This window comes from Planococcus citri, chromosome 2, assembly GCF_950023065.1.
Source record: "Planococcus citri chromosome 2, ihPlaCitr1.1, whole genome shotgun sequence".
NCBI classification, from domain to species: Eukaryota; Metazoa; Arthropoda; class Insecta; order Hemiptera; family Pseudococcidae; genus Planococcus; species Planococcus citri.
In genome coordinates this window covers 13,595,825-13,619,690 of record NC_088678.1, presented here as the reverse complement: position 1 = coordinate 13,619,690, position 23,866 = coordinate 13,595,825, and the positions used below count along the sequence as shown (strand labels likewise).

At 34.9% G+C, this 23,866-nt stretch overlaps 1 protein-coding gene across 1 annotated transcript in view; it reads left to right on the top strand.

Annotated features, from left to right (window-relative positions):
• The window catches only part of LOC135834758 (uncharacterized), a 50,939-nt gene extending 27,736 nt beyond the window's left edge, over nt 1-23,203 (top strand). Inside the window, exons 2-3 of the mRNA XM_065348726.1 lie at nt 10,429-10,591; nt 10,773-23,203. Coding sequence (XP_065204798.1) covers nt 10,429-10,591; nt 10,773-10,916 — 307 coding nt within the window. The 3' untranslated portion in view covers nt 10,917-23,203. The remainder of the gene's footprint in view (nt 1-10,428; nt 10,592-10,772) is intronic.
• The last annotated feature ends 663 nt before the right edge of the window (nt 23,204-23,866 follow it).

Sequence of the window (23,866 nt, the reverse complement as noted above, 5' to 3'; positions counted from 1 at the left end):
AATCATCCCATAACCAACAGCCTGCAACCAAAATCTGTAGAGCGCGTACTTTGGTAGCGGACTTGCCAATCTCAAACACGTCGCGTCGTTTTAGTGGTGAAAAACCGGTTTTACAAAAGTGCTTTTCATAAAAAAATGTCAAAAAAAAAAAAAAAAATTATGATGTAAAACCATTAAAAGATGAAGAAAATCAAAAAAAAAAAAAAAAATAAAAATAAAAATGTTACAAAAATAACCCAAACTTTTAAACACGTTTTTCTCAGAATTTTGGTTTTTGAATTTCAAAAAATACGCAACTTTGAAATTTTGCAAATTTGTTAGATTTTAATATTTTGAAAATCTGTTTGCACCATTGAAAAGAGGAAGAAAAACACTACCAGAAACCACAATAAAACGAAAAAAATTTTTGCCGACATATGGTATGGTATCGCTGGCTGCGTCACATATCTTCTACAACTCCAAACTGTGGAAAAGTGAATAATTTCATCAATTCCCTAAAAAAATTTGTTTTCCTCATTGAACAAGATCATATTTTTGAATGTTTACCAAACTTTTAAACACTAAAACAGAAATTTTAATGTTGAAAAATTGGTCGACATATTTGTAGATGTAAATTTCAAGCATCGAATTTTACATCTACATGTCGAGATGGCATGTCAAGGTATCAGAAATAATGAGAAAATTTTGAAAATTTTCATTTACCTGGCTTTTGTACAGACAGAAGATTCCTACTAAATAATTAATTGATCACTTTTCCATCATTATGTTGGAAAAAAACTTGGATGATGTAAATGTCGATGTCGACAATTGTTGTGCAGGCACATCTAGCACTTCTCTCTGCTTTATGAGTTCCCTAATTTCATATGGATAGCTGTTTTCTTGAACATTTACACTTTTGACATCTGTAGTTGCAATTTTTGCTGCTTTGCTAATAACATTTATGAAGTTTTGTGCTTGTGTATCGAGTTCTTGCTCAGTTTTGAGTTTTACTCTCAAAACTAATCTCTGATCTAATTCTTTTCTGAATTTGTCCCAATCTGTGTACCGATTGCCGATTTGTGAGAAATTGCAGGAATTTAAACTATCAAATCCATCAGCCCATGATACAAATTCATTTTTCAAATTACCGATCAAAATCTCATTGAGTCCAGACAGTAAACTCAAAGTAACGTTGCTTGCAGTTTACCTATTCAATATAATAATATGTAATCCCAACACTCTCCTCATCTCTTCCGAAAATCAACCACAAAACACAAACAAAACTCCAAATCACACTTCCACCATAAAAAATTAAAATCCCAAACGTCATTTCCACAGCCAACTAAAAAAAAATAGGTAACATCAATTCTGTAAAACTATTTCAATTTCACACAGCAAAACGTGAAATAACCACTGTGTCGTTAGTACAGAAAATACGTATGATACGATCAACCACAAATTGGCATCATAGCGATTTTGTAATTGATGACGAGAGGACTCGAATTAAAAACTGAACGAATTATAATCATTCAATACTTTTATAAATTCACGTGTCGCGTCGTATCGTGCACCAACATTCACCTAGATTAAAATTTTCAACCACCATGATGTGTTCGCGTCATTAAATTTCCCATTATTCGAAATAGGTATACCTATTTCTTCACCAAGTAGGTATAGCTGTAGTACACACACACACGTATCTCTATAGCAACTTTTTCATCCTTCACTTTAGAAAATAAATTTTGATACGGTTAAAATTTGCTCGACACTTGAAAAATCTTCAAACATTTTACTTACCTATATGGTTGAGTACACTTTTAGCAAATTGGTTCTAAAAAAAAAGAAGCTGGATGTGCAGGTTGATAGTAATGCAAATCGTCGAAACGACTTTGGTACAACTCTCGAGCGGTTTCATTCTTTCCGACTTCATCGTTTGAAGCAGCTGAAGCGGTTATTTAAATTTGCTCTTGATATCCATTTTATTGCACTCTTTCTCCGCTATATCTACACATACCACAGAAGAAGAAAAAAAACAAACAAAACATCAATAAAAAATGATAATTTAAGCCACAAAGGATATAGAAGATTATACCACAGTAGCAAATCTACAATCGATATATCTAAAATCGTAAACTAAGCAAAATTCCAATTACGTAATAAATATTTCATATATCGGTTTGAAATTTACTATAAAGTACTTTATAGTAGTATATCACTATCTATAGCAATGCGGCATTTTACTCTATCTAGATGTAGGTAGGTACATTATGTAGATGCTTTTGTCAAGTATAAATAAGTGATTGGTTAGTGATATTTGAGGTAATTTTCATCGAATTTAAACTACACTTATATACGCTCGATATCGATTTCATAACGACGTCTGCCATCGATAGGTATCGACCTTCATAGAGTAACAAATATGTTTATTCACGACATATATACTCGTAAAAAATTCTTTCGAATTTCTTCGAAAAGACTCGATGATAAAAAGACGATTAGTACGAAGACGACGGCGACGATGAAGGAAAAAACCAGCCTAAAAAAAAAATACGAAAGTACCACGTGAAGAGAAGCACAAGGTAGGTAGATAAGCGTCGAATAAACATTCTTCAAACAAATCTCAAGGTTTTGTCGCTTTCAAAGAAGTCAAAGGCAATTGAAAAATATATAGGACGATCCGAGAACATTAAGATTAGAAGGGTTACGTTGATAAATATTTCCCTCAATTAAGATGTCAAAATTTAGGGTAAATTCACACCACGACCTCTAAAAACAATTACCAATTCAAATTTCTAATAATCTTAACGAGGGTTTTTTCCTCTCATCGAGAGATTATTATCTTTTTGAAAATTCACACGCAATCCAACGAGGCATCGTTGCTTTTTCATACATCAGTAAGTAGGTATTTTTATCCATCGATGAAAATTATCGGAATTTCGTTAAATTTTCCGCTAAATTATCGATCGAGTTGGTTACTAAAAAGGCTTTGAATAATATTCACGCAACGTTTTGCATTTTTAAACGACCATTTGAAACGGACTATGCGTATATATTTTTATTAACGCGAGATGCTAACACACGTACGAGGGTGTTTAAAAATAAAAAAAAAGTCAACTTTTCAATTTTCGTCGACAGATATTTAATTTTTACGCGATGGTAATAATAAAGGTGTAGGTAGCGACAGGAGGTGAATTTGAAATTAGTTCTACTAAATTGATAAAGTTTCGCGAAATAATGAGCTCGCGGTTATTGTAGGTAGTTTTTTAATCGTTGGCTTTTGAAAGCATGCCCTCGACCTGTAGAACGTGAAGTGAAAGGTATAGGGGTATGAGAATTTACGCAATTAAACAGATTTTATTGATACTTCTTGAGGTAGAAAGGTTGTACGTGGGTACTGTTTATTGTTAATTTATACCAATCTTAGGTTGTTTGGGTCGCTCAAGGTTATATACCTACTTTACAAATGGTGGTGCGTTTTTCCACCGACGACGATACAAAATATAAGGTACTCTAATTATTGCCTCGAAACGATGATCGATAAAGGACAGGACGACTGCGAAAAGCAGACGAATGTTACAAAAGTATCGACGAGAATTTCGTTTTGGGGTTATCTCATAATACGATGAATTAAATTTTCTACCAAACTGAACCGAGAACCGAAATCTCATATTTATCGTTTAATTTGAAATCCAACTGTTGACGTCATTTAACAATACGAAACACAGTGCTTAGTTGTTGCGGTTGTTGTTGTGGTTGAATTTCGTATCTTATTGCGGTCAGGCTTCACTTCTCGGGAGATTTTTCAAAATCTGTTCCAATCCCAAAGGTAGTGAAGCCGCAACAAGATGTTATTTTCGCTATTCGTTAAATACTTTTGAAAAATTACACTTCTTCGTAGTACGAATAGGTAGCAATTTCCTCGGAGACTGTACTCGGATAACTAGAGCGAAATTTCTTTCCAATGGTCGACGATGAGTCGAGCCAGAGAGAAAAATTTTCATCGACGAAGTGTCCGGAGGTGAAATTCGAATAAATGAGAACACGGTTTGAATTCAATTTTCATCAATGTGGTTGGAAAGGTTTCGCATATTCTTTCCAAAGTCGTTAAAAAAAATTACACGTAGAATGAGCCTTACAAATAACAACGGTTTTGAAAATTTCATCACGAAATTGTTAACCATAGGTAGGTATATGGAGAAATGCCCCACCAGGAATTATTATAGAAAGGTAGTTTTCGTAAATTGTGGAGTTCTCAAAGGGTGAGTTTAAATAAACAAAAAATTCCTTTATTCGTTGTTACCTTTGGGGAACGATCACGTTTCTAAAGCCACAGTATATCTTAATTTTACTTCGGAGAGTGCTGTATTTTCAACGGTACTGGCTTTTAAAACGAGTATAAATGCTCGATTATCTACCGTAGGTACTCGTATTTCAGAACATAGGCTTATATAAGTTGCACAAATGTAGGTATGTAGTACATATAGGTACATAGAGGTGTTTAATAATGAACAATATGCCTAATCAGTTCCTTATATATGTATACTGTATCCGGATAACTGCAACTACATATTTCGACATTCGTGTAGAATAATTCATGCAATTTGTTCCTATGGTTATAAGGTGTTACAGATGCAACTGAACTTACACACGTGTTCGATGAAACAAAATTAACACCTAATCTCTGTGTGAGTAGACACGACCATAATGCCATTTACACCTGGAATGAGACAATATATGTATGTATTGTATGTATAACCAAACGACATCTCTGTCGAGTGAGCTGTTTAATGGAGCCTTTATTCAATTTGAGGCTCCAGATAGGCAATATAAGTACTTTTAACATCCGAATACGTGAACCACGAATGCTACCGAAATAGCTTTCGAAATGTGACAATTGCCTCAGATTAAAGGATGTTCAAAAATTTATCATTAATTGCAAAAATTACTTTACATTTTTTTGGAAAGTTGATACCATAGCAATTAATTACATAATTAACGAAATGGTCTTGAGGGAAAAATGAAGTGAGAACTTCGAATTTTTCACTACCATATATTTAATTTACGGCAAACCAAGTATGCAATTTCATTAACACTAATGGATTGTCTTCTAAACGTATTCTACATTTAAGCTGGAAATAAAAATAAAATATGGTGCTCTGATTTTGCTTACCTATGACCTTTTCATTGATTTATTTCGATGGACAGCCGGAATCATTTTCAAGGCTAATCAACCTTGAAGAAAAATCTTTGTAGGGGCTTCGAAAAGAATAAATATCAGAGGCGTATAGTCAGGGGTGTTTGAGGGGTTACAACTCCCCGCTCCCATTGACTCAGACTCAGAGTCGCCGCTACAATTTGACCATTAAAATTTCTCCACTGCACATCATGCATATTAAGTAAGACAAAAAAAAAAATCGTGTTAGAAATTCCGAAACGATAGAAGATAATTTCATTGATTAGGTACCTATGTAGGTGTACCTAAGCATGGCTTGTCTGAAACCAACCCTCCGAATCTGAATTTCGCCACTTCGAGCCATCGATTTTCGATTTCTCCAGAATTTTAAAATTTTCCCAAATGGCTTAGAAGACTTATTCTCGTCCTGATTGACGAGTTCATCCGTATACAGTTCGATCTCCAGGCAAACATCTCAGCCGTTTTTTTGGACGAGAATATTTTTTGGAAAAAATGTAAAAAATTCCAGAATTTTAAAATTTTTCCAAAACATTTGGAAATTAATTTGGGCAGCTAAAAATCGAATTGTTACCTATTCTCGACTTATCTGACGAATTTATCTTCATTTGGCCCAATTTACAGGCAAACATCTTATGGACGTTTTCTTTGGAAGAATAAGAAAAAAAATGCAAAAAATCAAAAATTTTCCAATAGTACCAACCCTCCAAATCCGATTGGAAGTTTTCTATAACTTTTTTTTTTTTTTTTGGGTGTTTGTAATTATGTACTTGATTATTACACCCATCGTGTGAGATTTAAATCGAGTTGTAAAGGTCAAGTTTTTTAATTAGGTATAGGAATTTTTTAATTTCGGAAGGGTCGTCTGGTATGAATAGGGAACTTTCATCTATTTGTAGGGATAGTCTGTGCTGATGTAAGGAGGGACAGCGAAATAGTAAGTGTTGGACAGATACATATAAGTTCTGAACGTGCAGAACTGGCATGTGGGTTTTGGGGCCTTTTCATAGAGGTGATTGTGGGTGAGTTTTGTGTGGCCAATTCTCAATCTGGTTATAATGATTTCTTCAAGTCTATTTAGTTGAGATAGGTTTTTCCACGGCTGAGTAGTTTTTTTGTGGTGAAAGAGTTTATTTGATGTTTGGAGGGACCAAAAGTTTTGCCATTTCTTGAGTGTGTTTTGGGTGAAGATAGATTTAAGGTCGTCAGCTGTGATAAATGTGAGAGGAGAAAGAGTAGTGGCGGATTTTGCATTTTTATCTACAATTTCATTTCCTGTGATTCCAACATGGCTGGGTACATACATAAACTGGATGGAGAAGTTTGAATTTTGTAAATCAAATAGAGTTTTATGGATATTTTGAATTAGGGGGTGGTCAGAAAATAGATTTTGGATAGCAGTTAGTGAGCTGAGGGAATCACTCTGAATTAAGAAAGACTTATTTTCTGATTCATAAGTGAATATATCACAGAGGCAGTGGAAAATAGCTGCGAGTTCGGCAGTGTAGATTGAAGAGCAGTTATGGATTTTAAAATTTGAAATTTTATCATTAATAGAGTAGGCATACCCTGAATGAAGTGTTGGTATTTTTAATCCATCTGTAAAGCAGAGGTTGAATTTTTTGTATTCTGATAAGAGTTCAAGATAGTTTAGTTTTATTACTAGTGGAGAGTGGCTATTTTTTGGGTAGTTAATAAGTTGTGTATTGACTTGAGGAGGCCTGAGGAGCCAAGGGGGATATGATATTGGATGTTGGATGAGTGTTTTAGGATTGATTTGAAGATCATTCAACATTGTGATGAAATTAGAAATGGGTCCTTCTATATGATCAAAATGTTGGGGGTTAGGTGGGTTAATTGAGTTTTGGAGTGGATGGGAAGGGTTGTTGGATGCATTTGAGATGAATTTGTTTGTTATGAGAGTTCTTCTAAAATCTGGGGGTAATTCTGCTGCTTCACAATAAAGGCTATCTATTGGAGAGGAATAGAGGGCTCCTAAACAGATCCTTAGGGCTGAATTTTGAATTGTTTTTAGGATATTAGAAGTTTTATTTGAGATATTTGCAAAACATGGGCTTCCGTACTCAATTTTACTGCGAATTGGAGATTTATACAAGTGAAGTAGGAGTTTGCGAGATGGATTTACTGGGTGTTTTTGATTATTTTCAACAGATTTAGGCGTTTCATGATATCTGATTTTACTTTTTGAAAATGAGGAGTCCAATCCTGAAGTGAAAATGAACAAAAAATGATGGAATTTCAGTTTAAAAATTACATAAAAGTGTTGAAAACATGAAAATTGTTTAGCTCTGCAAGTGCTTCTGAAAGGGAGATAATTATGGGTGTTCAAAAAGGGGGCCTTCTCGAGAAAAAAATCGCAATTTTTTCGCTCTAATCCCTGCCCAACCTGCTTCGAGGGAAACACGAGAAACAGCACAATTTCAAAAGATAGTATGTATTTGAGAATCTGCGTTGACCTGGGTCATTATCAAAATCCAACATCACTTTAAAGGATTCAACTGAGCGGTTGAAAATTTGCAAATCCCTTATTCTAGAGCACCTATAAGTAGGTAAATTCGTATTTTGAACATATTTTTCTTCTCGAATATCTGGATTATTCATGCAGAGACATCGAAAAATTTAATTTCTACAAAGTAACAAGGGAAATGCTGTGGAACGCAGTGGCGCCAATTTTTAAAAAAACGAGAAAAATATCCAAAAACTAGTAAATTTTGGTTTTTTGAACTTGGCAATAATTAATGAGTAAAAAACTGACACTACTGGATTCCAAAATGATTCCCCAGTTTCAGAAATGTTACCTTGTCGACCTTCCAAATCGGCTCAAATGTGGATAAACTCGTTAAACAGGTCGAGTATAACACACAACTCGATGTTTAACTGCCCAACTTCATTATTCACACCTTCTGTAGCAAATTAAAAATTCTGGAGAAACTGAAAAATCGCGCTGGAGGCTCCAGAACGGCTGGTAATGGTGAAATTTGGATTTGGGGAATTAATTCTAGTTTTAGGACTGATTTTGATCATTTTTATTGATAAAGTAACTACGTACCTACTCGTACTTTTTTTGAAAAAAGCATAATAGTTGGGGAGCCCGCATAAGGATCTATTGCACGCCCCCCTCCCGTCGATCCTCCGGGACAACTTTTTTCTTAGAGGGGGAGTCCTAAGGAACATTTCTAGCCCTTGTACTCAAAAAAAAGTGGCCCTACTTACAAAAAGGCGGCCATTTTGATTGATAGGTCAGCCGAAATCGCAGATTTTGTGTTCCAACATAGGACTTGCACAAAATTTTTCAAACCTTACAAGGGTAGATCGAAAGATCAGGCAAAAATTTATCACCTGTCAAAATTTCAAGTACTATAGTGCGTTTTTCGATTTTTGGTGAATTTTTGAAAATCAAATTTAGGCCAAAAATGAGGGGAAAAATCAAAATTTTACCAAATTGACCAAGAAAGCTGAAACTTGGAATATACCCTATTTTCGACATGCCAAATCGATTGGAAACTGTTTCAAACCGTTTTGAGCAGTTCTAAAGCCTCCAGCAGATTTTTGGAACTCGAAATTTCCACAAAATTTCATCAACAATGGAGTTGGATAGCCGAAATTTACTCTGCAAACTAATTTCAATACGTTACGAAGTCAACTGCAGGGGGATTTCAAGTCGTTTTGGAGCCACCAGCGATTTCTTGAAAATTGCTGGAGCCTCCAGTAGATTTTTGAAACTTGAAATTTCTCCAAAATTGCATTAAACGGAGATAAAAAGTCGAAATTTATTCTGCAAACTAATTTCAATACGCTACGAAGTCGACTGCTGGTGAATTTCAAGTCATTTTGGAGCCTCCAGCGACTTTCACTTTTTGAAAGGTTGTATTGCATTTTTTGGAAAATTGAAATTTCCAAAAAGTAGCTGGAAGCTTCAAAACCATTTGAAACCAGCATGCAGTCGACTTCATAATATCGTATTGAAATTAGTTTGCGAAGTAAATTTCAGCTTGCCAACTCTATTTTGGTAAAATGTTGCGGGAATTTCAAGTTTCAAAAATCTACTAGAGGCTCCAGGAATTTTCAAAAAGTCGCTGGAGGCTCCAAAACGCCTTGAAATTTACCTGCAGTACTTCGTAGTGAATTAAAATTAGTTTGCAGAATAAATTTCAGCTCTCCAACTTCATTTTGTTGAAATTTTGTGGAAATTTCAAGTTCCAAAAATCTGCTGGAGGCTCCAGAACTGCTCAAAACGGTCTGAAACCGTTTCCAATCGATTTGGCATGTCGAAAATAGGGTATATCCCAAATTTCAGCATTCTTGGTCCATTTGGTAAAATTTCGATTTTTCCCCTCATTTTTGGCCTAAATTTGATTTTCAAAAATTCACTAAAAATCGAAAAACGCACTTTAGCACTTGAAATTTTTACAGGTGATAAATGTTTCCCTGATCTTTCGATATACCCTTGTACGCTTTGAAAAATTCTGTGCAAGTCCTTTGTTGGAACGCAAAATCTGCGATGGCCGTCATTTTGTAAGTAGAGCCACTTTTTTTTGAGTGCAAGGGCTAGAAATGTTCCTTAGGACTCCCCCTTTAAGAAAAAAGTTGTCCCGGAGTATCGACAGGGGGGGTGCAATACATCATTAAGCGGGCTCCCCGACTATAAATCATCAAAAACAAATGAATAATTTTAAATTTTCAAACGTTCGCCAAAAATCGAAAAACGCAGTTGGGCAGCTGAAAATTTGGTTTTGGGGGTTTTAGACCATGCTCTTTCCGAAAATCCCGATCCCGTTCAAATCTGAGGGTGACATCACCCCTCAAGAGGTTCCCTTGTAAGGTGTGATGTGTGAAATTCGCACTCCCAGATACCTTTAAAGTATCTTCAATGATTCATGATGACCAGATTCATGCGATCATAAAAGAAAAGACATGAGAGCACCCTGAATAATTCCACAAATTCTTCAACATACTTCGCAAAAGATCACCTATGACACAGTTGGATTGCCCAATACCCCTCGAAACACCCTATTGAATATCGATTAGAAATAAATTACCTAATTAACCCCTTCATCACTCAACTTCAGGGGTATATTTCAGCAACACTTTCAACATACTCGTATACATTGCATTTTACCGCCTCGTAATCTTATTAATTTATCGTATCATTAACTCGCAAAAAGGACAAGTGTCGCAATGCCAATGAATTTTATGAGGTTTCACACGGCTAATTAACCTTTTTGTACACATTACAGAGCGATGCTCGGTACGATGATTTTATTCCTGATATGGATGTGTTACTTTTGCCGCTGTAAAGTACCAAAATCAGAGGAAACTAGTTCGACCACATCGACGCCTCCATATTGGATCGATATCGATAGTGATACGAACGAAAGAGGACTCGCGTACGAAGATGACGTAAGTATACTTTACAAAAAGAATAGATAGGTAGTAAAAAAACACCATCACTATAAGAGTACTATGCTACTCTACCTGTACATGGGTATACCCCTGGTGTTACTACGAGTAGTAAATTTAGCTTCACTGTGTATGTATATATATATGTAGTATAGTATATTGTGACACATGATATGTTTAGATTTACCAGTCATTTCGTCGATACTCGGGTGACATCAATTTACGTCGTCCCAGTCCACCGCCGACTTACGAATCTGTGTTCAATTTACCGCCTACTTACGAAGACGCTTTGAAATCGATGAATCCGGAAAAAGAAAGTAAATAGGGTATGGTTTACTACACACACATAGTATACGAGCATACGATACACCGTGATGTGAGAAAAAGGTGATGGCTGAAGGGATCGAGGACCGGCGACGAAGGGGAGGGGGTGAGTATTCGCGCCATTCGACGGTTCGAGCTAATCGAAATTTTACGTTCATTTTTACAATCACGTTACTACGACGATTTTTATAATTTCATTCTGTAGTCCTAATTGTAAAAAAAAAGAATCGATACAGTCTTATATAAGGACACGTGACTTAGCGCGCCAATTCAAAAGCGTGCCACTTATATCAAATACTTATTTATAGAGTAACTTTAAGGACTACTTATAAGTTGTAAGTTTTTTATACTTGATAACGTTTATTTTTTGGACAAGTGGCTTAGATATAAAAGGTTATAAGAGCTTTTTAAAAAACCATACATACGTCGCTTTTACTACCATATACTCGTCTTTTTCCCCATACTATAGTACTCCTTGTGCCTATATCATATACTTGTGTTTCCATAAATGGCGAATGAATATCGCTTTGAGCTTATCATACTCGTACTACACACAGATGTACTATCTCTCTACCGTTCTTTTTTTTCTCCCTCTGCTTTTCGTATACCTGGCGATAATTTGGGATATGGGAATATTTTTTTTGCCTTCTGTATACGCGAGTGAAAAACCCTACACCTCGGAATAGGAGGAATACGTATTACGCTATTAAAGTATCGTCTCGTATATAGACCTTGTCGTCTTTGGGAATAATTTCATAACTCGTAATTGCATTTTATAGTTGAAATTAAAGGCGGCGGATACATTTTCAAACGATGTATAATCTAATTGCCAACGGTATACGTCTTGTTGGTGCGGTGGAACGGCTGCGATGCTAAGCATCTGTTGAATTTTAATTTCGGGTCCCAATGTCGGATGCAAATTCTCAAACATATTAGTATGTAAATTTATGAAACCTAGCGTGTGTATGATATTTAAACGTATAAATGATTCGAGTAAAATTTCCTTTTACCTTTACGCAATACAGTCGAGTTCCAGGAGTAGGTATAGATAAAGCACACTTTTAATGTTTTGTTTGAGCCGCCATATTTATTAAACCGTAATTTAATTAATAACGCTGTTTGGTTTCGCAGAATCGAGGAGTTTGTTTCGTTATTTTAAATTTTTACTCGAGCGTCGCGACGTTGTCGTCGACGATAATTTTTCTTTGTCGAGTGTCCCCCCCCCCACTATTACAAAATTTGGCTCGTGTTAACCCTTAAAGGCCTGAACCAAACTGGAAGTGATCAGAAAAAATGCTTTCAATTTGTTGAATGGGACTTACATGAATATCACTTTAATGTGTAGTATGCCACCCTGCCCCTCAAAACTATTTCGTAAATGAGGGGTCAATTTTTTCAAATTTTTGTAAATTACGAAAGAGCAAAATACCTAATTGGCCCAAATTTAAGGTAATCTTATATAATCGCATTCCACCCACCTAATTATTGAAAGCAAATCCTTGATGAGCCCCTTCCCATTTTTGGTGGGGCATAAATATGAAAAAGTTGAGGTAAAATACGGGCCAATGTCCTCCATTTTTAATTATATGAATTTGTTAACATGCTTTTACAAAATATAATCACGAAGGGTATACGCAGTGGGGTACAGAGTGATTTTTTCAATCTTTGATTAACTGGTTTTGTAAAAGTCGCTGAAACATGAGACGTGAGTACATCAAGTACTGCATATGAGAATACACTTCACTTAAGTAAAAAGATACAAAAATTATAAAATGTACATACAAGCATGTCTGAGCTTTTTCAGGACTTTTCACTTTCAGTTGCACTAATATCTAAAGCTCATCTGAATAAATTTTGCCCATCATTCGTAATTTGGATGAAGTGAAATTTTTCTGATGATGCCATTTACAAGACTAAAAGATTGAACCCACATAAAGGAATCATGATTAGTTATGAAAATTAATAACTATGTAAACAAGAATACGCTTGGTGGCGTAGTGGGTTGAGGCACAGCTTTCTGAACAAGAGGTCGTGGGTTCGAATCCCACTGGAGACGCAGGCGTTAACGTGTAATGTATACATTGTAGTGCATTTAACATTTATTACACGTTAAGCTCCGAGCACCAGAACAGCAGAGGCAACAGAAATGCACGCAATCTTTTGCCGGTATCAAAAAGCTGTAACTGTTTTGAGCAACTATAGGTAGTGATGATTACGGAACTCAGGGTTGTAAAAACCCGGCTAGTGATGTATGAGCTACTTTGTAGATAGTGTAGAAAGCAATGGGAAACTACTACGTGACAGCTCAAAACAACGTCGATTCCCTAGAATATGAGGTCTGGTAAAGCTCTTTAATACAAGTATGGAAAAAGATTATGCTCTTAAGAAAGTCATAGCATTTTACGTAAGTATGTGTTACATACTGCGCATGACAGGTTGATGTCGTCACACGGTGGAGCAACCAATTGGGTGCAACGTTGTACGTGAACAGCTGATCTGATGCGTGCGCAGTACGTAAAACTTACATAAAATTCTAGGACTTTCTTAAGAGCATAATCTATTTCCATACTCAACTAAGTTCCTGGAAGCCATTCTGAGAGGTAGAAAATGCAACACTGGAGTGTTCGCGAACACGTTGTCCAGAAGATTGGACCTTCCTTTAATACTGTTATAAGTTTCAAGTTGATTGGGTGAATTTTGCGGGATTTATAGCTGTTTAAAGTGAACAACTTTTAAGGTCGCGTCATAAAACTTTTGAGGAGTGACTTGAGGAGGATCCTCGAGTCAGGGAGATTGGACTTTGAGTTGGGGGAGAGGTAAATGTCTTGAAAGGTCAAACGCGATGTTAAAAAAAATTAAGGAAATGTTTGAGGAAGATCAGGTGATTAAAACCTCACAATAAGTAAGCCATGAGATTCTTGTTGCCAAGTGGCTGTGAGGAAATGTCCTCCGAGGCGAGTAAAAAATAATTTTCAAAGGAGATTGACCTCATGAGTCGTTATTGTAGTCTTCCTTCAACTCAAAGCATCGTATTTTTATTCAATGCTCCCATTTAGAAAACTGTTTTGTGTCCCTCAGAGGTAAATTCTTCAAAATTATAGTGGAGGTTTTTGAGTCCTTCTCAAAAATGCAATGGGTGTTGATTCTCAGGTAAAAACCAACTGAGAATGAAGTAGAGGTCCCTAGGAATCAAATCTGGGGTGTAGAAATAGTGAGGAGACACTAAGATGTCTTGAGGAGGTGACCATTCCTCCAAGAAGTAATTTGCAACCATCCTTTTCCCAACGTCATATCAAAAGTTACATTTGAAAAATACGCACCAAAAGAAATGGAACAACCTATGGCTTTAAAACTTCGAACATTACTAAAGGAATAAGGTCCAACCTACTGGACAACATGTTCGCGAACACTCCAGTGTTGCATCTTCTACCTCTCAGAATAGCTTCCCAGAACTTAGTTGCCAGACCTCGTAATCGCAGTGGCATAGGCATTCGCCTCACCCTGTTAGGGTACCACAAAAATGTGATTTCCAATGTCCTGTAAAGGATATAAGGAACCACAATGACAAAACAAGAATGCATGAGCTTTTACAGAACTTTAAGCTGACAGCTACTCACACCTCTAAAGCACATCTGTATATATTTCACACATCATTTGTAATTAATTTGGATAGTGAAGTTTTTGTATGATGATGCAGTTTACTTGACTAAAAGATTGGACACACATAAAGGAATCATGATTATTGATTAGTTACAAAAATTAATAACCATATAGACAAGAATGCCTGTGCTTTTTCAGAACTTAAAGCTGTCAGCTACTCTCACCTCTAAAGCACATCTACATATATAAATTTCACACATCATTCATAATCAATTTGGATAGTGAAATTTCTGCATGATCAATTGATGATGATGTGCCCAATCATGTAGTGGAGGAAACTGCATCAGTGTACAAATATTTCATTAACCAAATTAATTACAAATGATGTGTGAAATTTACATAGATGTGCTTTAGAAGTATGAAAAGCTGACAGCTTTAAGTTCCAAAAAAGCTCAGGCATTCTTGTCTATACCTTTGACTATATATACATGGACTGCTATCTCCTATTGTTCTTGAACGGGAATCGTGAAGCCAAAGCAATAGCGATACTTAATCGGGACATGGGCTCTGAGCATGCGCGAGATTTCGTTGCAACGAGCTGTGCGGTTGTTGGAACGTAGGAGGGTGTCCGTTGCTGGTGATTGGAAGGTGTGAGCGCAGTTCGGATTCCTGCGCGCGCATGAAAATTCCCGATGCTCCCGATTAAGTACCTCTATTACTTCGGCTTCATCGGCGACAATGAAGATAGCAGTCCATGTATATATAGTCAAAGGTCTATACGGTTATTGACTTTTGTAACTAATTGAGATTCCTTTATGTGTGTCCAATCTTTTAGTCTAGTAAACTGCATCATCATACAAAAATTTCACAATCTAAATTAATTACAAATGATGTGTGAAATATAGATGTGCTTTAGAGGTGTGAGTAGCTGTCAGCTTGAAGTTCTGTAAAGCTCAGGCATTCTTGTTTACATAGTTATTAATTTTCATAACTAATCATGATTCCTTTATGTGGGTTCAATCTTTTAGTCATGTAAACGGCATCATCAGAAAAATTTCAGGTCATCCAAATTATGAATGATGGGTAAAATTTATTCAGATGAGCTTTAGATATTAGTGCAACTGAAAGTGAAAAGTCCTGAAAAAGCTCAGGCATGCTTGTATACATTTTATAATTTCCATATCTTTTTACTCAAGTAAAGTGTATTCTCATATGCAGTACTTGATGCACTCACGTCTCTTGTTTCAGCGACTTTATGAAACCAGTTAATCAAAAATTGAAAAAATCGCTCTGTACCCCACTGCGTATACCCTTTGTGATTATATTTTGTAAAAGCATATTAACAAATTCATAAAATAAAAATGGAGGACATTGGCCCGTACTTTACCTCAACTTTTTCATATTTATGCCCCACCAAAAATGGGAAGGGGCTCATCAAGGATTTGCTTTCAATAATTAGGTGGATGGAATGTGATTATATTAGATTACCTCAAATTTGGGCCAATTAGGTATTTTGCTCTTCTGTAATTTACAAAAATTTGAAAAAATTCCCTCATTTACGAAATAGTTTTGAGGGGCAGTGGGGCATAATGCACATTAAAGTGATATTCATGTAAGTCCAATTCAACAAATTGAAAGCATTTTTTCTGATCACTTCCAGTTTGGTTCAGGCCTTTAAAGCTTAATTAGATTTTAATCAAATTCTTCAACGTACAGAGACAGACCCCAATAAATAGATTTTTTCTACAGAAAAGGCTGCTAAAGTAAAAAAAAGCTCATCTTGTTACGATGTAAAAAAAATAACATACACGTGTCAAAAAAGTAATCTTCATGGAACATCGAAGTATAAAAAATTCTATCCAAAAAACCGCATACTTTAGTATAATTTCGTCTGCGTATCTCGATTCAAACGAACGCTAGACGAGCCTGTTCAAATACGTCGAAAATATTTCCACCATATTGAAATTACATCCAAAGTATCGCCTACCTTTTTACTTCGAATAAAGGCATAACGATAAAGACGGGGCAGAGTAAGGGAGACGAAAAGGCCAGCGTAGAATTGATTATACAGTATAAGTTCGCGACGACACAGGTTTTCTACAAACTTGACCCCGGAAACAAAGTGATCTTAAATTTTGGAATTTTATAACCCGGCGGTAGCCAGAAAGTATTCTCGCAGGGTTCCTTTTTTTTCACCTTTCAAGATAAAATTCGACAATAACACGAGACTGGCTGGCAAATTACACTCTTATGAAATTTTCGCGCCGAAAATAAAGTCAAAAATGTCGAAATCGTGTTAGAATTTGAGCAGGTGTTTGTGTAAACATTGTACATTGGTATAAAAGTATCTGGTAATATACATCCTAGGTGTCCTTTAGAGCTTAGAGCGTATTTCCTAAATATGAACTTATCACCCAAAAGTACTCCGAACTTATTAGAAATTGCGTTTTTTCTTTCGTCATTTACCAAACTAGTAGACTAGATATCCAGTTGAACAATTTTTTTATACGCACGTGTCGTTAAATGGAAGAGAGAAACATTTCCACGGTTTCTTCATTTCGACTAAATAAAGAGTAATTTTTATAGATGTGTGACAATTCCGAACCATATACGTAGACGTACGTACGTATAAGATGGTGAAATTGTGACTTTTTTTTTCATCTTTCTCTATCTTACGTTTAGTTGTTGTTAAGGTGTTTTTTTTTCTTCTCTCTTTCTCGTACCTATATGTGCGTTATATTCGACGCAACTATACGTAAAACTCCTTGTGGACTAGTAAAATGTACAATTTCGAGGATCGAAACGCTTTATCGGCTCGAATTCGCACGTAATACGAAAAAACTTGGACGAGAATTTTGCCTAAACTCTGTATATCGAAGGCGGCGTTAGGTAAGTATACGAGACTAACAAGTTTTATAACGCCTTCAATATTGAATTCGGTGAAATCCTCGTGTAATCTTTTTTATAGCTGGGATTTGGTTATATGGAATTGGATCATTGTTATGGTATTAGTTGCTCGATTTTTTACGCGGTTCGGAAAGGCAAGAGAGGTGATAAATGAAGGTACATTTGGTTGAGTGGAGAAAAGAGGGAATAGGCCAATGTTCGTAAAAATTTTGATGCGGTTTCTAAAAAGTGAAAATGTTGAATTTTTAATATTTACATAGGAACATAGAATGTGTGGGGAAGAGATAGTCGATATTTTTCTTCAATTCTGGCTCGATTTCTAAATTGAGTGAAGTCATGAACCCATGATTGATCAACATTTTTCAAGGTAGTTTTCAGGTGTAGAATTTCATTTTTCAATTTTCGATGATGATGAATTTTTGTGAATTAAAAACGATCCTGGTATTTTCTATAAAAATGATCAAAATTTGGTAAAATCGAGGAGAAAAGTGAAATTTCATTTATGTTTCGCTCTTGATCTCCCGAATCGATTTGTGATGAGTACGTTAAAAAAAGCAGGATAAAAAAATGATTTGATCCTGAAAACTGATATTCTTTCGACAATTTGTCGCCTTGTTTTACTCGAGCAGACACAGACACAGTTTTTTGAACGGACCCAATCTTATGAACCACCCGCATTATGTAAACTTTCCTTCAATAAAGCTGTAAGCACGGTTGCATTGCCCTTACCATATTATTATCTCATCTCGAGAAATCCAAGCCAAAATTTTATGATTTTCGATTCCATAATTATGACCAATCATTGTCGAAATAAAAAAATTATTTTACCCTCAAAAATAGACTTTTGAATAAAAAATCGATTAATCGAATCACAAAAATTGATTTATTCGCGATTTTTTCGACGCCGTATGATCGAACGTGATCGAAATGAAGAAGAACTTTTAGCTTCAAAATTAAACTTCCGTATCAAAAATCGATTAATCGAATCCCAAACATCGATTCATTTTCGATTTTCGATCTCAAATGATTTAGTATGTTCGAAATGAAAAAAATATCCAGGTTCAAAAATAAACTATCAGATCAGAAATCGAATATTATCAAAAATCGATTCATTTTCTATTTTTCACCCCATGTAATGAATGTGCTCGAAATGAAAATTAATTTCAGCTTCAAAAATACCTACACTTTTTGATCAAAAATCGATTAATCGAATCCCAAACATCGATTCATTTACGATTTCTCACCACATGTAATCGAACGTGCTCGAAATGAAAAAATTAATTTCAGCTTCAAAAATACCTACACTTTTTGATCAAAAATCGATTCATTTACGATTTTTTACCTCATGTAATCGAACGTGCTCGAAATGAAAAATTAATTTCAGCTTCAAAAATACCTACACTTTTTGATCAAAAATCGATCATTACCAAAAATCGACCAATCGAATCTCAAATATCGATTCATTTGCGACTTTCTATCTCAAATTGGTTTAGTATGCTCGAAATGAAAAAAAAAGTCCCGGTTCAAAATTAAATTACCAGATCAGAAATCAAATATCAAAAATCATTAATCGAATCCCAATAATCGATTCATTTGCGATTTTCGATCTCAAATGATCGAGTATATGTACTCGAAATTGAAAATTAATTTTAGCTTCGAAAAACACTTCCGGGTCAAAAATCGATCAATATCGAAAATCGATTAATCGATCAAATCTCAAATATCGATTATTTTGCAATTTTCAATCACAAATGATTGAGTATGCTTGAAATGAAAAAAAATTCTGGTCTCAACATGAACTACCAGATCATAAATTATTGTTTATTATCAAAAATCGATTAATCGAATCCCTAAAATCGATTAATTTGCGATTTTCGATCCAAACTGATCGAGTATGCTCGACATCAAAGATTAATTATAGCTTCAAAAATCGATCTTTATCGAAAATCAACTAATCGAATCCCAAAAATCGATTCATTTGCGATTTTCAATCCCAAATGATCAAGTATCCCCGAAATCAAAAATTAATTTCAGCTTCAAAAATACACTTTTCGATCAAAAATCGATCATTATATCAAAAATCGACCAATCGAATCTTGAATATCGATCCATTTGCAATTTTCTATCTCAAAATGATTGAGTTTGCTCGAGATGGAAAAAAAAGTCCAAGTTCAAAAATAAAGTACCAGTATCAGATCAGAAATTGAACATCATCAAAAATCGATTAATCGAATCTCAAATATCGATTATTTTGCGATTTTCGATCCTAAATGATCGAGTATCCTCGAAATCAAAAATTAATAATACACTTCTCGATCAAAAATCGATCACTATCGAAAATCGATTAATCGAATCCCAAAAATCGATTCATTTGCGATTTTCGATCCTAAATGATCGAGTATCTTCGAAATCAAAAATTAATTTCAGTTTCAAAAATACACTTCTCGATCAAAAATTGGTCACTATCGAAAATCGATTAATCCAATCCCAAAAATCGATTCATTTGCGATTTTCGATCTCACATGATCGAGCATGTTTGAAATTAAAAATCAATTTTAACTTCAAAAATACACTTCCAGAACAAAAATCGATTAATCAAAACTCAAATATCGATCCATTTGCGATTTTCGATCTCACATGATCGAGAATGTTCGAAATTGAAAATCAATTTTAGCTTCAATAATACACTTTTAGATCAAAAATCAATCAATATCGAAAATCGATTAGTCGAATCTCAAATATCGATTCATTTGCGATCTTCGATCTCACATGATCGAGTATGCTCGAAATACAAAATAAAATTTCGCTTAAAAAAGGAACTTTCGGATTAGAAATAAATTATTATCGAAAATCGATTAATCGAATCCCAAAAATCGATTTATCAAAGATTTTTGATCTCATACAATGGAGCAGGTTTGAAATGAGAAAACAATTTTAGCTTCAAGAATAAATTTCCGGATCAAAAATCGATCAATATCGAAAATCAATTTATCGAATCTCAAAAATCGATTCATTTTACCGATTAGATTCGGAATTACTCGCATAAATTACGTTCAAAATACCTACCGAAAAGTTGTTGTTTTTTCAAAAATTGTGCGCCCTCTGCTTTTTGGGAAATTCTTGTTGACCACTTAAGTCATTCTACTTATAAGTTCACCCCTTGAGTAAAATCGATTACATAACTCATTCATATGATCCATGAAATCAACTGAAGGGGGAAAAATTCTAAAATTTCGTATACGCCTCCTCTTCCCTTCTTTCTGACTACTCCTGACCTACATCAAGAAGTTTCGAATTTCATCATTTCCATCGCGAATCAAGTTATGAAACCAGATACCAGCAAGGTAACTTGGAGAATAATTCGATATCTGAATTCAATGGGGAGGGGGGTGGGTGAAAAAAATTTTTAAATCGTTTCAAATCATCGCAACAAAATTTCCACGCATGAAAACCTCAGAACGAAAAATGATGCCGTATCAAAAAAAAATGAAAAGGAAAAAAAATTTCATTACAGCTTTCTCTTCTTCCTCACAACTTCCGTCAACCCAGAAATACATTTTTTTGTTCTTCTCAACGAAAAGCTCGCATAGTATAGGCAGGTATTATATAGGAAAATTTCAAGATAATTGGAAAATTTGGCCATTAAATCGCTAAATATTCGGCAATTTGCGGGCAAACAGCGATGAGAAAATATCACAAAATTTCACGGTTCTGCGAACACGATACTATATAGGGTAACCCTTTTAATACCCTTTTCGAAAAGAACGCGCTAATAACCGTAAGATTGAATGACCAAATTTTTTAATTTTCTCCTGCGAATAAGAGAACGCTGCAGCCGGTAAACCTTTGGCACGCTTTATCAAAAAAAAGGAGGAAAAAAAGAATGAGAAAAAGACCACTAAGCTAGGAATTTGTACAATGAGGGGATTTTTTTTCTCGTGAAAGGGAAATGAAATACCGAAAATTATACCTGTTAGGGATCACGATGATGGCTTATGACTTCCGCTGCGACGGCAACACTTTTAATCAAAAAGGTAGGAATTCATTTGGTAGAAAATTTCACAAAAGAGCGCCGCAAACTTAATAGAATCCTTTTTGGTAAAAGTTTCACGTTAATATAAATAGGAAAAACTTTGAAAACCAGCGTAAAGATTTTCTCATCGCTAATCCATAATATTCTTATTCAAAGGAAAATTTTATTCATCATTTTGCTTCTATATATATATTTTATGCGGATTCAATACTCGAATAAAACAGGATTAGCTGACCTTAAAAACCATGTACCACGAAAGATAGGAGCAAAGTAAAGGTATTGGGGAGGGGGAGATCCCTGCGAGCGGCGCTAATCATAATAAAAAGCATTACAATCCCACCTTTTGCCCCTTCACCTCGTGCAATTCGCGACGCCGTTCTTCTCTATAACTTTTACACTTCAACGTACATCTTTCATCGTAAAACCATCACGATATGAATTTTTATTCCCAACGCCACCGCGAAACCGATATAAAAAAGCAAGTTGAATTTTTATCGTCTCATTTCGATGCTACCGCGTAATATTCAAGCTAGGAAAAAAAAAGGAGGAAAAAGAGAAAAAGAAGCAAAAAGAAATCGTTTACGTTCGTAAAATATTTACGACTTAATAGCTACGCTTGGTCGTGTCCGCCTTTGGCCATGTATCTTGACCTAATTTAGTGAAAATTTTGATTCGCTGTCGTCTCTTTTAGTAGGTAGTAAGCTACGTATACGTAGAAATACGATACCTTTGTTTGCGCTCGATTTAATTACAAACCTCGACTCGACTTCGACTTGGTGTAAGGATAGCACTATAATCGTAGATACCTTTCGTAACTAATTTCCTATCACTTCCTTCATCAAACTTATCACTTTCTGCTGCGAATCCGTTTCGTTGTTAATTTTCAATACATCTGCCGCAATCACTTTTCATCCTCTTTTATATAAGCGTTCGCGTTCCAAGTTTCATTGTTGTGGTTTTCGCAAAACTCCAACATCGAGAGTTTGTCTTTAGGCGAAATTTCAATCTACAAATATATACTATATAGGCCAAGTTGCCAACATTAATTAAACTTTTTCCATCCCTTCAAACTATACTTATAGATAGGTACACACTATCTCAGCTTCTTCATCTTCCCTGCTTCCCAAATTTTCGCCAAAATTGCCCGCAATAATTGGACAATCATCGGTATAATATTCGCTGACCTAGGTAGTAGGAACATATTGTATGTGTAGCTGTGTAAATTATCCGGTTTCCCCCTCCCCCTTTCTCCATCCCTGTATTTCAATTATTATAATTTACTATTACTTTTACCTACCTATATATTACTGTACCTATTTATACTGTGTAAAATTTTCACCTGAACAAAGGGGTACTTGAAAAATTCTTACATTATCTTATGAACATATTTTTTTTTATACATAACTTTACAATCATATCAGTCTGTGATGAACACATATCCAAACTTAAACGAGCTTATTTACAGAGCTGTATTGTTTAAGTATTTTAAGTATTTTTTTTTATTCTATGTAAATGTTAATATTTTGTACTAATATATTTAAGAAGTGTTTTTTCAAATATTTTTTTGTTTTGTTTTGTTTTTTACTATCGAAGTGATGCCTGGCATGAGCTTTTTTTAATGTAAACCATCGCTTGTAGTGGCTTTGTTAATGTAAAATATTAAAAATTTCATTTGTGTGTATGATCTTGTACTATATGATATGTTACGGTGTAAAAACAATATATTATACGTACATTTTTTTCCTTTATTTTATATTATGGTTTTTTTTTTGGTTATTTTTTATTATGTAGAAGAGATAAGATATCTGATAGAAGTTTGTAAGATGGAAATTGTCCTGAGAGAGTTTTGAAATTTTTTTATCTTTTCGAATAAAATAAACTTTCAATCGCTGATCCTACAGGGTGTTCTGTAACAGGATGAAATCCCTGGAGAAGTGGATAAAGTGCAGACTCACATATTGCACACGTGTATGATGAGTTGCTTCAGTTTGAAATAACGAGGACAATAAAAGCGAAAATTACGAATAGTGGAACAATTTGACAATGTTTTTTATGGAATTGTGAAAACTGAAGGAAATGATCAATTGCTATGAGAATAGCTGCCCAAAAAAAATATTTTAAAAAATTTCACTACGTGTGGCACTCAAGTTCACAGAATCGACCCCTCAGGTCAAATTGCAAATTAACTTATAGAAACGATTTTTATATGGGGACCTTTCAGTCACTCAGTCACCGATTTTTTTTTTGAATCACCGAAACATGAGGCACCCATAGGGTAGTTTTCTCAAAAAATGTTGAGCTGCTTAAATTAAAAATCAAGGTGTACAAAAAAAAATTTTTTTGAATAATGATGAGAAATTTGAAAGAGTGGTAGTCGTGGGGCTCGCATAAGAATCACTTGCACCCCCTGA